Here is a 14,204-nt window from a genome sequence, read left to right on the forward strand (position 1 = left end):
TAGTCTCTTCTGGTACATTGGCTGGAGACACTCGAAATAGGAATCTTCTTGGATGTGCGGCAGGGTAGAGTAGAGTTTATCGCTTGCATCATGCTTAAGCCTCGAGGACACGGCGTCATTATACCCAGATCAGCAAACCGTTAGGGACGACTGATATCCCCGTAACTCAGCTGAGATCGCCACCGTCTTCCGACTACGCTGGTGGCGGACTCGCTGAACAAAAGACGGTGGGAATGATCAGTGCCCGAAGATAAAGGGGCCCAGAAGAGCCCCTAGGACGACCCTAAGGGTCGTGGTGGGGAAAAGAGGCACCTCGTGTTGTTCGGCATGGGCAGGGTTCGGAGAAGGAGACCCGGGGTTAACCACACGACCTATTTAAGGCAGGTGTATTAGATAAGCTCCATTCTCTTTCTCTGACCACCACCAATGCCGCCTCCCCCGCCCCCGCCGATATGTATTCCCTTTATTTCTAGACAAAAGCGCAGAGTCTCTATCGATGAAAAGTCCGATACATCGCACCCGCACGCCCAGCTGACTCGTCGACCCTCGGCTTATTCATCTTCTTCGACCCTTACAAGCCTACCTGACAACCTGACCTTCCGTACTGACTCGGAAAAATACGATGAGGTACCACCTCTTTTCACTGGCGGTGAGAAGGATTCGAATACTCCTCCCAAACTCAGCAGGGGAAACACCATGACGGGAACCAAGAAATCGACGGCTTCTTCAAAGTGGGGATATGGTTGGGGGCTGGGGAAGAAAGAGAAGGAGGTCGAAGCTCACATGCATCAGCGCTCGGCTTCAGGCGCATCCTCGCCTCTACCCCAGTATCAGACGGTGGAACCCTCCTTACAACGCAGCGGGACAAAATCATCCCAAGCAACGCGTTCCACGCAGTCAACTGTTCGTGTAGACGAACCTCCAAGGAGATCGGATTCCCGTCGTAAACCATCTTCGCTGGAGAGAAAGGATACCCAGAGATCGCATGTGTCTCGCAGGAGCCAGGATTCGAAAGCGACAACGAGCAGCAGATCCACTGCTCCTCGAATTCGGCCTCCCCTCACGGCTTCTGATTCGGCAAGTACTCTCGTGGGTTCTGCTTTGGAACGGAAAGAGAGGGGAGATGTCGAATCTATTCATGACAGAAGCGTGAACACGACCGAAAGGTTAGCCGCTCTTCGCGAGCAAATGCTCAAAAACAACGTGGATGTCTAGTACGTCATTTTCCTTTTCTCGACTCAGGTTAGACCGTGGTACTTAATTCGTCTGCAATGTTTTTATAGCCTTATCCCGTCGGAGGATGCCCATGGTTCCGAATACGTGGCAGCCAGCGATAAACGTCGAGAGTTCATTACTGGGTAAAATTCCCCCATCCAGCGCAACAACATTTGGTTGACATTTGTGCTTCTCTCATTTTCCAGTTTCACGGGTACGGCCGGGGCCGCCATCATTACTCGCGAGAATGCATACCTAGCCGTTGATTCTCGATACTGGGTTCAAGCCGAGAACCAGACGGACGCAAACTGGGAAATTTTAAGAGTCGGTGATATTAATGACCCCAAGTCGTATAAGGATTGGGTCGAATTTCTTGTGGTATGTCTTTGTCCGTCATCCACGGCGAAATCATATTCTTGTTTGATTGACTGATGTTTGATTGTTTTTGACCGTTTTTATAGACCATGTTACCGAAGGGTAGTCGACTGGGCGTTGATGCGCGAATGATTTCACACGAGAAAGCTTCAGCCATCAATAGCAAATTGACACATCTGGATTCCAGATTTGTCTTCCCGGCGATGAACTTGGTAGATTTGGTGTGGAAGGAAAAACCAGCGAAATCGAAAGGATCTGTTTATGTTCAGTCTATTGAATATACAGGTATGCGATTATACACTGGACCTTTGCCATAACATGACTTAGGCTATTCGTTCACTTTTTAGGCAAAGATGCAACGTATAAATTGTATAAAATTCGGGAGTGGATTAAGGCTCAGCCACCGTCGATACCCTCATTTTCTAAAGCGACTGAACCTACCCCCCAACAAATCCAAGCTGGAATGCTGGTGTCTAATCTCGCCTGTATTGGTAAGCTATTTTGGCCAAATATTTACGGAGTGTATCTGACTGTCTATCTTGCGTTACAGCTTGGACTTTGAACCTCCGAGGCGTCGATATACCCTTCAATCCTCTCTTCCATGCATATCTCTTCATTGGTCTCGACAAAACAATTCTGTTTTTGGATGCTTCCAAAGTAGATGAAAACATCGAGAGATACCTAGAGAAAATGGGTGTGGAGAGAAGGAATTATACCGATTTATGGCCTTTCATGAGGAAAAGAGAGTGGGGTGACGGAAAAATTATCATACCCTCAACGACATCCTATGCGATTTCTTTGATGTTGACACATTTCAGGTATACAATCTCCCCGAATAGGGTGGAATTCCTCATGTCTATCAAGAATGAAACCGAGATTGCGGGATTGAGGCACGCGTATATACGTGACGGGGTCGCATTCGTACGTCTTTTGATAAATAGTTTGATTCCGTGCTGAAGCTTTGCTTAATTGATGTTCAGGTTCAATTCCTCGCTTGGCTGGAAAACAAGCTCAACTCGGGATACGATATTACTGAATGGGAAGCTGGCTGGAGGGTCAAAGAGTTTAGGATGAAACAACGGAAGTTTATGGGACTTGCATACGAAACTATAAGTGCTTCGGGGCCGAATGCTGCTCTACCGCATTACACGCCCAAGAAAGCTACTGCGAAGATGATAGATCGGGACACACCTTATCTCAAGTACGTATACCTCCTTTCCATCTCTCGTTTCAGGGAATTGATGATTTTCAGTGATTCCGGAGGGCAGTATAGAGATGGGACTTGCGATACGACGAGGACACTTCATTTCGGCAGACCGACCCCGCATATGAGTGAAGCTTACACGAGAGTCGTACAGGGCCATGTAAGTAATCTGGTGTGTGGATATCCGAAGATCGCTCTCAACTTTTCTTGTTAGATTGCCATTGATACCGCAATTTTTCCCGAAGGGACGTCGGGTTATCAACTTGATTCCCAAGCGAGGAGACCGTTATGGAAGGACGGCATGAATTATTTGGTGAGCACGATGCTCGGTTTTTACAAATATTCATTTTTGACGAATGGAACAGCATGGAACGGGTCATGGATTCGGATCATTTTTGACTGTGCATGAAGGGGAACATGGATTTAGCAGTAATGTTCCGTTGATGCCAGGACATGTTGTTACCAACGAACCTGGATTTTGTGCGTCGCCGATCTCTCCCCTTGTATTTTCACGGTTTGCTTACATACACAATACCAGACGTCGAAGGCAAATGGGGTGTACGAGTTGAATCGGCGCTCGTCGTCAAGCGAGTCAAAACCAAACAGGAGTTCGGTGGCGACACTTGGCTTGGTTTCGAGCGTCTCACTTGTGTGCCGATCCAGACTCGCATGATCAAAGAATCACTGTTGACAAAAGAAGAGAAATCGTGGTTGAAGGATCATAACCTGAGATGTTGGGATATTTTAAGTCCGCTTTTGAGAGAGGATAAGGTGGCTTTGAAGTGGTTGAGGAAAGAGGCGGATAGAGGAATTGGGTTGCCTGGTTCCGGGCCTGGAGGGTTGACGGTTGAATGGGATTGATGGTGTGTTTTGCCGTGACGTCGGGTTGTGTTGTTGCTCGATTGTTTCGTGTTGATTGCCTTGATTTTTCTTTTTCCCTCCCCTCCCCCCCTCCTTTTAGATGTCGTGATGCCCCCTGTTCATTATGCTCTTTTCTTTTCTTCACCTCTCATCACTCGACCTCGTCTCTCTTCCGACTTCGTGTCCTCGTGTCCCGCCTCGATGTTACCCGATATTCGACACAATTCCCCGCGATACCCCAGATTATATCCAATGTCGTATACTCTCCCGCAAGAGGAACAGGGACACCAAATCGCCACTTTTTCTACCCGCTACTCCCCGCTATAGGACACCCTCATACACACACTCCCTTGAGATGCTTTTTGGGATGTTCATTTTCAATGTTGTTGTATCTTCTTTTTCTCGTATATAGAACATGGGATGGAATAACTGGAATGGATGGGCAGTGCATTCATTAGTATACTACCTCCTTTCTTTTGGCTTATCTTTCTTCCTTTTGCGCTCTCTCGTCAATTATTATACGCCCCATCTCCATCCGTGTTTCCGCCCTCCCTTTTTGACGCTCGTCTTGATCTCTTTGTTATCGCTTTTGTTAGTTCATGTACTCTTGTGTGTAAATCAGTAAAAACATACAATTAGTTTTATAGGGTTTCAAAGCCGGAATAATATCCGGACAGCCGCCGAGGACCTTCGACACTTTAAACACTCACGCGCATGTCCTTCGGCTGCGAAACCTCGAAACCTGTTCAACTAAAACTTAATAAACCCTTTCCTCTATATTGAAGTATAATACACATTGACCAAGTTTTACTTTCGTTGTGCCGTTGACTCGACAAGTATCTAGATTAGATGATCAAAACCCACACTTTTCAATCCGAACAAGATGACTGACTATAAATCCATCATAGCCACTCGACCACTCTCAGTGGCTATCCATACCAGCCTTCCAGCTGCGACATCCATGTTCATAACCAAAGGCGTCTCGTTTGGCTCGTCTAAGATAGGAGCCATTCCTGTTTCGAACGAGCCTTCCTCGTCAGGCCAGGAAAAACGAACACGTAAAAGGTGATCCGATTTAGAGCGGGCAACCCCACAAGTATACAAGAAATGTGATCGGTATTCACTGATAGTGAAGTCCATCTTCTCACTCCAGTTGAGGAGTTCCAGTGCTGTTGCCTGAAATTCGCCTGCTTCCGAATAACGCATGATGAGTCCTCTTATCCCAGCTATGGTGTTGAACACCACTCGATATTCATTATCCGGGAGAGAAAATAACTCTGAGAAGCCACAAGGATGTTGGATAGAAGTCCCGGGTACATTGACGGTACATGCATGTTGTTTGGGTATAGACATATCAACGCACAGAGGCCTCTCCTCTGAGGACCATGGAACCAATGAATGGTCATAGATGCGAAGGCCTGGGGGAGGCACGGTAAGCACTCGGTCTCCAGGAAGTAACATCACTTCGAGCTAGAATAGGCAGGTCAAGAGCGTATTCTGGAATCAGAGCCCACCTCACCTTCCGACCATCACCAGCGAAACTAGATAGAAAATTTACGATTTTGCGTCTGAACGATTGATTCCTGCTCGGTTGCGACTTCCAGTCGATAATTATCGCATCACATGCATAAATTGTCGTGCCAAACAAGCGCCATTGCACAGTGAAGGCAACAAGGGAACCACGTAAAGATACGCCGAATAAAGGTTGACCAAGATACAAGGATATGCGAACGGATGCAAGTTGCTCAACTTGCAAACCCATTACCTGGCCGTCCTCGTCTAAGATAACCCGACCCGACCACACATCAACCCGCGAATCCCCAGTCACCTCAGGTTGTCCATGTGGACCTTTCATCCAGTCGGCAAACAGAATATGGACCAGGGCTATTTTGAAAGACAAAATTTCAGCCTCGGGTCAGCCTCGGGATCCTCTTCGACAGCCATCATAGCCATAGATTTACGCCGGCACGAGAACGGATAAGGGATCAGAGGAACAAAACCAGTCTCAGGTGATTCGAGATCGCAGTAGAGCACCTCGCCTCCAGAGTCGGAGCAGATGAGCCATCGGCCTCCTCGAAGGAGATGAGAGTACAGGAATTCGTGTGAAGAATCCGGGATGTACTTTTCATTCAAAGGGATTTCATTGAGCCAGGTGGACTCGGTTTTCATCCAACGGAGAAACCGCTCCTCGAGTTTGCCAGTGTTGTACATGCGCATGGGTTTGTCGAATATCGTCGGAGGCCCATGAGCAGCATCAGCGTGGGTTCTAATCAGAGTTTTCCATATCTCTCTGGTTTTGGACGCGTTATAAAGGAGAGCAGAAGTCTACCAGGTTAGATCAATACGGCGTATCTGGCAGGTGCAGCCACACCCACCTGGCGTGCGTTTAGTAGATCCTTCCAATGTAACTGCTTGAAAATTTCCGCGACGATTTCTGCTGGCAACGAGCTGAATCCAGTCTTTGGTGATTCCTTCTTCTATACTTATTCGTGAGTAGGCACTCAGGTATCCCATAAAGACTCACATCTTTCTGGCAGGCTGGTGTCATACTTCCCATGTAGAATGTAGTAGGTTGAGGATAATCTTTATTAACCGGGATATCAAGCAAAGTAAGCAAGAGGGAATGCACTTCCGTCCTGAGTGATTCCTTATATCATCAGTTACTTATTCAGAGCAACCAAGTTTCGTCGGAGTTTATTTTTTTATGCGATAAGTACCGAAGCCTAGAACATAAGTGTTTAAACGTTTACTCGTGGTTGTAACTTGCTTTGTGGCTCGAATCGTCGATGAATGTGAGTGACACAGTAAAGCGTGATCGTGCCGTGTCACGAATTAAAATCCAGCATAGCCACTCGGCCGCTCTCGGCCGCAATCCATGCCAGCCTTCCAGCTGCGACATCCATGTTCATAACCAAAGGCATCTCGTTTGTCTCGTCCAAGATGAGAGACGTCCCTGTTTCGAACGAGCTTTCCTCGTCAGGCCAGGAAAAACGAACGCGTAAAAGGAGACCCGATTTAGAACGGGCAACCCCGTAATTATACGAGAAATCGGATCGAAATTCCCTGATATATTTATCCATTTTCTCCCTCCAGTGGAGGAGCTCCACTGCCCTTGCCTCTAAGCTACCTGTGTCTGTATAGCGCACAATAAGCCCCCGTATCCCGGCCAAGGTATTGAATACCAGTCGATACTCATTGTCTGGCAGATGGAACACCTTGGAGAAACCACAAGGATGCTGGACGGAAGTTCCAGGCACAGTGACACTACATGACTGCCGTTCCGGTACAGACATGTCGACGCACACAGGCCTCTCCTCTGAGGACCATGGAACTAATGAAAGGTCGTAAATGCAAAGGTCTGGCGAGGGAACGGTAAGCAATCGGTCGTCGGGAAGCAACATTACTTCGACCTAAAGTAAGCAGGTCAGTAATGTATTTTGGAATCAGAGGTTAACTCACCCTCCGTTCTCCGGCAGAATCAGTTAGATAGTTGACGGTTTTGCGTCTGAACAACTGACTCTGGCTCAGTTGCGACATCCAGTCGATAATTATCGCATCGCATCCATAGACTGTCGTACCAAACAAACGCCATTGCACAGTGAAGGCAACAAGGGAACCGCGTAGTGATACACCGAATAAAGGTTTGCCAAGATGCACAGATATGCGAACTGATGCAAGCTGCTCAACTTGTAAACCTGTTCCCTGGCCCTCCTCGTCCAGGATAACACAACCCGACCACACATCAACCCGCGAATCCCCAGTCACCTCAGGTTGTCCATGTGGCCCTATCATCCAGTCGGCAAACAGAATATGGACCAGGGCGATTTTGAAAGACAACATTTCAGCCTCGGTATCCTCTTCAACAGCCATCAGAGTCATAGATTTACGCCGGCACGAGAACGGATACGGGATCAGAGGGACGAAGCCAGTCTCGGGTGATTCCAGATCGCAGTAGAGCACCTCACCTCCAAAGTCGGAGCAGATGAGCCATCGGCCTCCTCGAAGGAGATGAGAGTACAGGAATTCATGTCATGAATCCGGGATGTACTTTTCATTCAAAGGGATTTCGTTGAGCCAGGTAGACTCAGTTTTCATCCAACGGAGAAATCGCTCTTCGAGTTTGACAGCGTTGTACATGCGCATAGGTTTGTCGGATATCGTCGGAGGCCCATGAGCGGCGGCGGCATGGATTCTAATCAGATTGTCCCATATCTCTCTGGTTTTTGACGCGTTATAAAGGAGTGTGCAAGTCTAAGACTACGGATGAGATTGCGATATAGAGAGCTTATACATGATGCACCCACCTGGCGTGCATTCAGTAAATCTCTCCAATCTAGTTCTTTAAAAATTTCCGCAATGATTTCAGATGGTAGCGAGCTGAACCCAGTTTGTAAGGGTTCCTAGTATACCTCACCATGAGTCAATCTCTCGTTATACATAGAGACTCACCTCTGTTTGGCGGGTTATGCCACGCATGCTATGATATAAAAACTTGGTGGGTTGAGGGAGTATCTGTCATATTCAAGCGTATTGAGACCGTATTGTCAATAGGACACGGACTACTAACCTAAATAGTCCTGTTGGGCTCGGAAGAAGCTGCGAACTTGTCGGAGTTTATATTCAACGTTGCAAGTATTCAGGGTCGAATCGCCCAAATTTTACCTTTCATGTGTATGATACAATTGGGACTTCGTGAATCAATGTCGTTACGACCTCATCATCAACGTCACTCTCTCCAGGCCGTACGCTCCTTGCATATGCCAATTTCCTCGGCTCTATCCTCTTTTCAATCTCTTCTTCATCCAGCTCATCCTCTTCTAACGCGGTATCTTCTGCTGTTGCTGTATCTTCTTTCTTCTCCGGTTTCTCAGCCGTCCAGTTGAGATCCTCCTTCTTCTCTTTCATTGGCCTCATCCTTCTCCTTCTCCGCAAGCCGTTTTTTAACGTTCTGTCAAGCTCCGCTTCCCTCTTCTTCAAATCCTTTTCTTCTTGGGGCTTTTTGAAAGCAGCTCTACGCCGTCTCTTGCGTTAAGACGAGAAGAAGGAAACATGGGATTTCGATGAGATAATGTCAAAAGCTCCTACGGCTTTCTCTCTTTTCTCAGGAACCGCCCTTTCTTCCATCAGTCTCTCTCTCGCCTCACGCTCCTTTCGACCCATCAAGGCATGTACTCAAAATAACAGTGCATAATGGACTCGGGAAAATTATTCAGAATTTGTGGGAATCTGTACTGGTGACGGGCGTCGAGTGCATCACCAGGAACCCAATGAAGTCGCATGAAATATAGTATCGCTAGGTAGTCATTGAAGAACTGACTCTGGAAATGTCAATTAAGAGTCTTTTTACCACTTTACTTACGTTGTGCCATTGATTCGACAACAATTACGATTGGATTATCTTCCATGAGCACGAAACTCGGAACTTGAAGCCAAAGCACACACTTTCTCAAGCTGTGCACGTTCACTGAAAATCCAGCATAACCACTCGGCCGCTCTCAGCCGTTATCCATGCCAGCCTTCCAGCTGCGATGTCCACGTTCATAATCAAAGGTGTCTCATTCGGTTCCCCTAAGATAGGAGTCATTCCTGTTTCGACAGAGCCTTCCTCGTCAGGCCAGGAAAAACGAGCACGTAAAAGGTGACCCGATTTAGAGCGGGCAACCCCGCAATTATATGAGAAATGGGATCGAAATTCCCTAATACTTTTATCCATCTTTTCGCTCCAGTCGAGGAGCTCCAGTGCTGTTGCCTGAAAATTGCCCGCTTCTGTATAACGCATGATGAGTCCTCTTATCCCGACTATGGTGTTGAATACCACTCGATACTCATTATCCAGGAGAGGGAATAGTTTCGAGAAGCCACAAGGATGTTGAATGGAAGTTCCGGGCACAGTGACACTATATGAATGTTGTTGGGATACAGACATATCCACGCACTCAGGCCTCTCCTCTGAAGACCATGGAATTAATGAATGGTCGTAAATGCGAAGCCTTGAGGAGGGTACCGTAAGCACTCGGTCTTCGGGAAGTAACATCACTTCGACCTAAAGTAGGCAGGTCAATCTTATGTTCTGGAACTAGCAGGAAACAACTTACCTTTCGACCATCTCCAGCGAAACTGGTCAGATAATTGACTGTTTTCCGTCTGAAAGATTGACCCTGGCTTTTCCACGAGCTCCAGTCGACAATAATCGCATCACATGAATAAATTGTCGTGCCGAACCAATGCCATTCTACGGTGAAGGCGACAAGGGGACCACGTAGAGACACGCCGAACAGAGGTTGGCCAAGATACAAAGATATAGGAATGGACGCAAGCAGCCCAACTTCTAAGCCCCTTCCCTGGCCGGTCTCATCCAAAATAACATGACCCGACCATACATCAATGCGCGAATCCCCAGTCACCTCAGGTTCTCCATGTGGCCCTTTAACATAGTCGGCAAACAACATATGGACCAGGGCGATTTTGAAAGACAAGATTTCACTCTCGGGATCCTCTTCAACAGCCATCAGAGTCATAGATTTACGCCGGGACGAGAACGGATACGGGATCAGAGGGACGAAGCTAGTCTCGGGTGATTCGAGATCGCAGTAGAGCACCTCGCCTCCAAAGTCGGAGCAGATGAGCCATCGGCCTCCTCGAAGGAGATGAGAGTACAGGAATTCGTGTGAAGAATCCGGAATGTATTTTTCATTCAAAGGGATTTCGTTGAGCCAGGTGGACTCGGTTTTCATCCAACGGAGAAATCGCTCTTCGAGTTTGGCAGCGTTGTACATGCATATAGGTTTGTCGAATATCGTCGGAGGCCCATGAGCGGCGGCGGCATGGATTCTAATCAAGTTGTCCCATATCTCTCTAGATCTTGACGCGTTATAAAGGAGTGTACAAGTCTACGTACGGGATTAGATTGCGGTATAAAGAACAAATGAATGCACACTCACCTGGCGTTCGTTCAGTAAATCTCTCCAATCTAGTTCTTTGAATATTTCCGAGACGATTTCAGATGGTAGCGAACTGAACCCAATCTTTGACGGTTCCTAGTATACTGCTCCGGTGAGTCGATCTTCGCCTCACGAAAAGACTCACGTCCGTTTGGCGGGTTGTTGACATATGTAGGATGTAACGCCTTGCAGGTCGATGGTATTTATCTGGGATATTAAGCAAAAGCGAGGAATAGTCTTCGGGGACGACTCAAACAAGAGGAAGTTCGGCGCGACCAGGGCGCGACTCGACAAGTCACGCACGCTTGGCAAATAGAACCAAACAACCTGGTTAAAGAGGTGTGCTCAAAGCTTGTCCTTATTGACGTCCCTTCTTACTCACAGTTGGAAGAGCGGTCAAGGATATCATGAGCTCAAAATAACAGAGGATGATCGACGCAGAAGAATTAGCAAAAATCTGTGCAAAGCTGTGTCAGTGAGGAGCGCCGAGCTTATCAAACGTAGCCCAATCAAGATAGAGTCTATAGTTGTTGGTTGATATACGCCTTAGATCGAGGGACTCAGCTACGGCAAAGTCAATTACAGGTCTATGTTTACCATTAGCCATCTTTCAACCTGATTAAGAGAACTAAATATCCAGCATAGCCACTCGACCACTCTCTACTGCTATCCATGCCAGTCTTCCAGCTGCAACATCCATGTTCATAACCAGGGGTGTCTCATTCGTCTCGCCTAAAATAGGAGACGTCCCCGTTTCGAAGAAGCCTTCCTCTTCAGACCAGGAAAAACGAGCACGTAAAAGGCATCCTGACTTAAAGCGGGCGACGCCACAATTGTACGAGAGATGTGATCGGAATTCAGTGATAGAACAATCCACTTTTTCATCCCAGTCGAGGAGCTCTAATGCCGATGCCTTGAATCGGCTGCTTTCCGTATAACGCAGGATGAGTCCCTTTACCCCCTCTAACGTATTTAATACCACTCGATACTCATTTTTTGGGAGAGGGAACATCCTGGAGAAACCGCAAGGATGTTGGACGGAGCTTCCGGGGACGGTGACGCAACATGAATGTTGTTCAGGTATAGACATATCGACCCACACAGGTCTTTCCTTCGAGGACCATGGGATCAATGAATGGTCGTAAATGCAAAGCTCTGGAGATGGCGTGGTGAGCACTCGGTTTCCAGGGAGTAACATTACTTCGACCTGAAATAGATATTGCGTAATAGTGTGGTTTTAAATGAGAGCTCAACTCACCTTCCGACCACAACCAGCGTAACTGGGTAGATAATTGACAATTTTCCGATTAAAGGATTGACCCTGACTCTTCCATGAGCTCCAGTCTATGATAATCGCATCACATGAATAAATCGTCGTGCCGAACAAATGCCATTCTACAGTGAAGGCAACAAGTGGACCACGTAAAGATACACCGAATAAAGGTTGGCCAAGATACAAAGATATAGGCACAGATGCGAGTTGCTCAACTTGCAAGCCCTTTCCCAGGCCGTCCTCGTCTAAGATAACGCGGCCTGACCACACATCAACCCGCGAATCCCCAGTCATCTCAGGTTGACCATGTGGCCCTTTCACATAGTCGGCAAACAACATATGGACCAGGGCGATTTTAAACGTTAAGGTTTCAGTCCCGGAATTTTCTTCGACAGCCATCATAGTCATAGATTTGCGCTGGCACGAGAACGGATACGGGATCAGAGGAACGAAGCCAGTCTCGGGTGATTCCAGATCGCAGTAGAGCACCTCGCCTCCAAAGTCAGAGCAGACGAGCCATCGGCCTCCTGGAAAAAGATGAGAGTACAGGAATTCGTGTGAATAATCCGGGATGTATTTTTCATTCAAAGGGATTTCATTGAGCCAAGTGGATTCGGTTTTCATCCAATGGAGAAACCGCTCTTCGAGATTGGTTGCATTATAAGTTCGCATAGGTTTGTCAAATATCGTCGGAAGCCCATACGTGGCGACGGCATGGATTCTGATCAGATTGTCCCATGTCTCTCTGGTTTTTGACGCGTTATAAAGGAGTGTACAAGTCTATAGATTACAGATTACATTGTGATATAGAGAGCTTATACATGATACACCCACCTGGCGTGCATTCAGTAAATCTCTCCAATCTAGCTGTTTGAAAATTTCCGTGACGATTTCAGATGGTACGGAGCTGAGCCCAATCTTTGACGGTTCCATAATGCCTTGCAGGTCGAGGGGAATCCTTAGTATCTGCGATATCAAGCAGGAGCGAGGAATGCTCTTTGGGGACGGTTGATTCAAGAGGAAGTTCGACTACTGACCCAGTGAGTGGTGTTTTTAATTCAGAAGAAACCGTGAACTCTCGTCGGAGTTTAAACGAAAACCTGACATCACTCCGAATTGTATGATTCTCCCTGGATTCTCCGGTACTTATCCTTCGATACAACCGAAAAAAAAAACACGGTGGCGTGTGGGACGAAATTGAATCCATACTTGGATCCTACAAAATTTCTGCATACACGGTACCGCTTTCAATTTGTTGACAGATGATACTGAAGCTGAAGTTCGACACATAAAATTGTAACAGGTTGTGTAGCAGACGTTAAGTCTAATACTACAAGTTCGAGGCTTGAGCTGCCGATGGTGTCGAAATCATCCATGCGGACAGTAGCTTAGCGGCCAAGCTCAATTTTAGAACTCTACTTTTACCATCAGAGTGGCGACCTTCGAAAAGGTTTCTTGATTCGATGAGAGAAGAGGTGTCTGCCAAATATAAGATTCCCCACGTTCAGAGAGCCTGGGCGTGAAAGATAACACACATGTGAAAGAAAAACTGGGAGTGACCCTTTCATGAAGGTTCCAGATCTCACTTCACGTGTACGGGAGTTGCAGGGATGTCCACGCACGATGATCGATAGATATCAGCTAAATGGACTCTGTACCATACAATTATCTCCCTTACAGTGTTGCTTCAATCTTAGCAAATGTTGCATACATAATTGACATCAGTAGATACCAGCAACGGGCGACATGAAAGATACTATTGGCGATGTGGCAATAAAACAGAATATCAAAGACAACAAAACACGAACGATGGAAAACATGAAACCAGACCTCAAGCAATGTAGCGCAAAAGTTTAATAAATTAAGAATGTCCAATAAGTTCTGCCATGACCAGTAGCGTATCAGCATCGAGTCCAGCATTACTGAGAACATTCATGATATTCGGTGCATTAATTCGATCCGCTTCGTATGCCTTGATAAGCGTCTGAAGGGCGTTCTGAATTCGACAAGTAAATGAGTCCAGCGTCGTGAGGAGGTCATGATCAGTCCATCTCGTCGTCATCGGAGGTAACAGGTTTTCAGGATCCACCTCCAGATCTCTCCATAGCTCAGGGTTGTCTTCGTCTTCAGGATCATCCTCGAGAGGAATGGTCAAATTCAGGTCCCTCGCGGTATTTGAAGGTTTGAATATCCGTCCAGATGTCAACGCCTCCAGTCGAAGACACAACATACCTATCTCGCGTACATGAGCAACATCCAAGTATACGCTCGCAGGTGCAGGATCTTCCTCCGCGTCGAAATCATGTCTGCCCTCCAGTCCCGGGGTATAAATCGC

At 47.1% G+C, this 14,204-nt stretch overlaps 5 protein-coding genes across 5 annotated transcripts; 1 reads left to right on the forward strand and 4 right to left on the reverse strand.

Moving 5' to 3' along the window:
- Positions 1–416: 416 nt before the first annotated feature.
- AGABI2DRAFT_212532 (hypothetical protein) lies at positions 417–4,043 on the forward strand. Its single transcript, XM_006457144.1, has 11 exons — positions 417–1,214; positions 1,284–1,358; positions 1,422–1,593; positions 1,677–1,875; positions 1,938–2,081; positions 2,141–2,511; positions 2,571–2,791; positions 2,843–2,954; positions 3,009–3,107; positions 3,160–3,274; positions 3,333–4,043. Exons 1-11 carry the CDS (start codon positions 427–429, stop codon positions 3,653–3,655), a joined length of 2,619 nt encoding a protein of 872 aa, XP_006457207.1. The 5' UTR covers positions 417–426; the 3' UTR covers positions 3,656–4,043.
- A 503-nt stretch (positions 4,044–4,546) lies between these two features.
- Positions 4,547–6,212, reverse strand: AGABI2DRAFT_146814 (hypothetical protein; the record flags this gene model as incomplete). Its single annotated transcript, XM_006457145.1, has 5 exons — positions 4,547–5,125; positions 5,175–5,539; positions 5,617–5,980; positions 6,031–6,132; positions 6,180–6,212. 5 exons carry the CDS (start codon positions 6,210–6,212, stop codon positions 4,547–4,549), a joined length of 1,443 nt encoding a protein of 480 aa, XP_006457208.1.
- A 1,472-nt stretch (positions 6,213–7,684) lies between these two features.
- AGABI2DRAFT_123079 (hypothetical protein) lies at positions 7,685–8,560 on the reverse strand (the record flags this gene model as incomplete). Its single annotated transcript, XM_006457146.1, has 4 exons — positions 7,685–7,906; positions 7,960–8,055; positions 8,105–8,167; positions 8,336–8,560. The coding sequence occupies 4 exons, from the start codon at positions 8,558–8,560 to the stop codon at positions 7,685–7,687; spliced, it is 606 nt and encodes a 201-aa protein (XP_006457209.1).
- A 556-nt stretch (positions 8,561–9,116) lies between these two features.
- AGABI2DRAFT_123080 (hypothetical protein) lies at positions 9,117–10,765 on the reverse strand (the record flags this gene model as incomplete). The annotated part of the gene is made up of 4 exons (XM_006457147.1): positions 9,117–9,698; positions 9,751–10,545; positions 10,597–10,692; positions 10,742–10,765. 4 exons carry the CDS (start codon positions 10,763–10,765, stop codon positions 9,117–9,119), a joined length of 1,497 nt encoding a protein of 498 aa, XP_006457210.1.
- A 303-nt stretch (positions 10,766–11,068) lies between these two features.
- Positions 11,069–14,099, reverse strand: AGABI2DRAFT_123081 (hypothetical protein; the record flags this gene model as incomplete). The annotated part of the gene is made up of 5 exons (XM_006457148.1): positions 11,069–11,203; positions 11,261–11,803; positions 11,855–12,649; positions 12,704–12,898; positions 13,761–14,099. The coding sequence occupies 5 exons, from the start codon at positions 14,097–14,099 to the stop codon at positions 11,069–11,071; spliced, it is 2,007 nt and encodes a 668-aa protein (XP_006457211.1).
- Positions 14,100–14,204: the final 105 nt, after the last annotated feature.

The sequence above is a fragment of the Agaricus bisporus genome (assembly GCF_000300575.1).
Source record: "Agaricus bisporus var. bisporus H97 unplaced genomic scaffold AGABI2scaffold_16, whole genome shotgun sequence".
NCBI lineage: Eukaryota > Fungi > Basidiomycota > Agaricomycetes > Agaricales > Agaricaceae > Agaricus > Agaricus bisporus.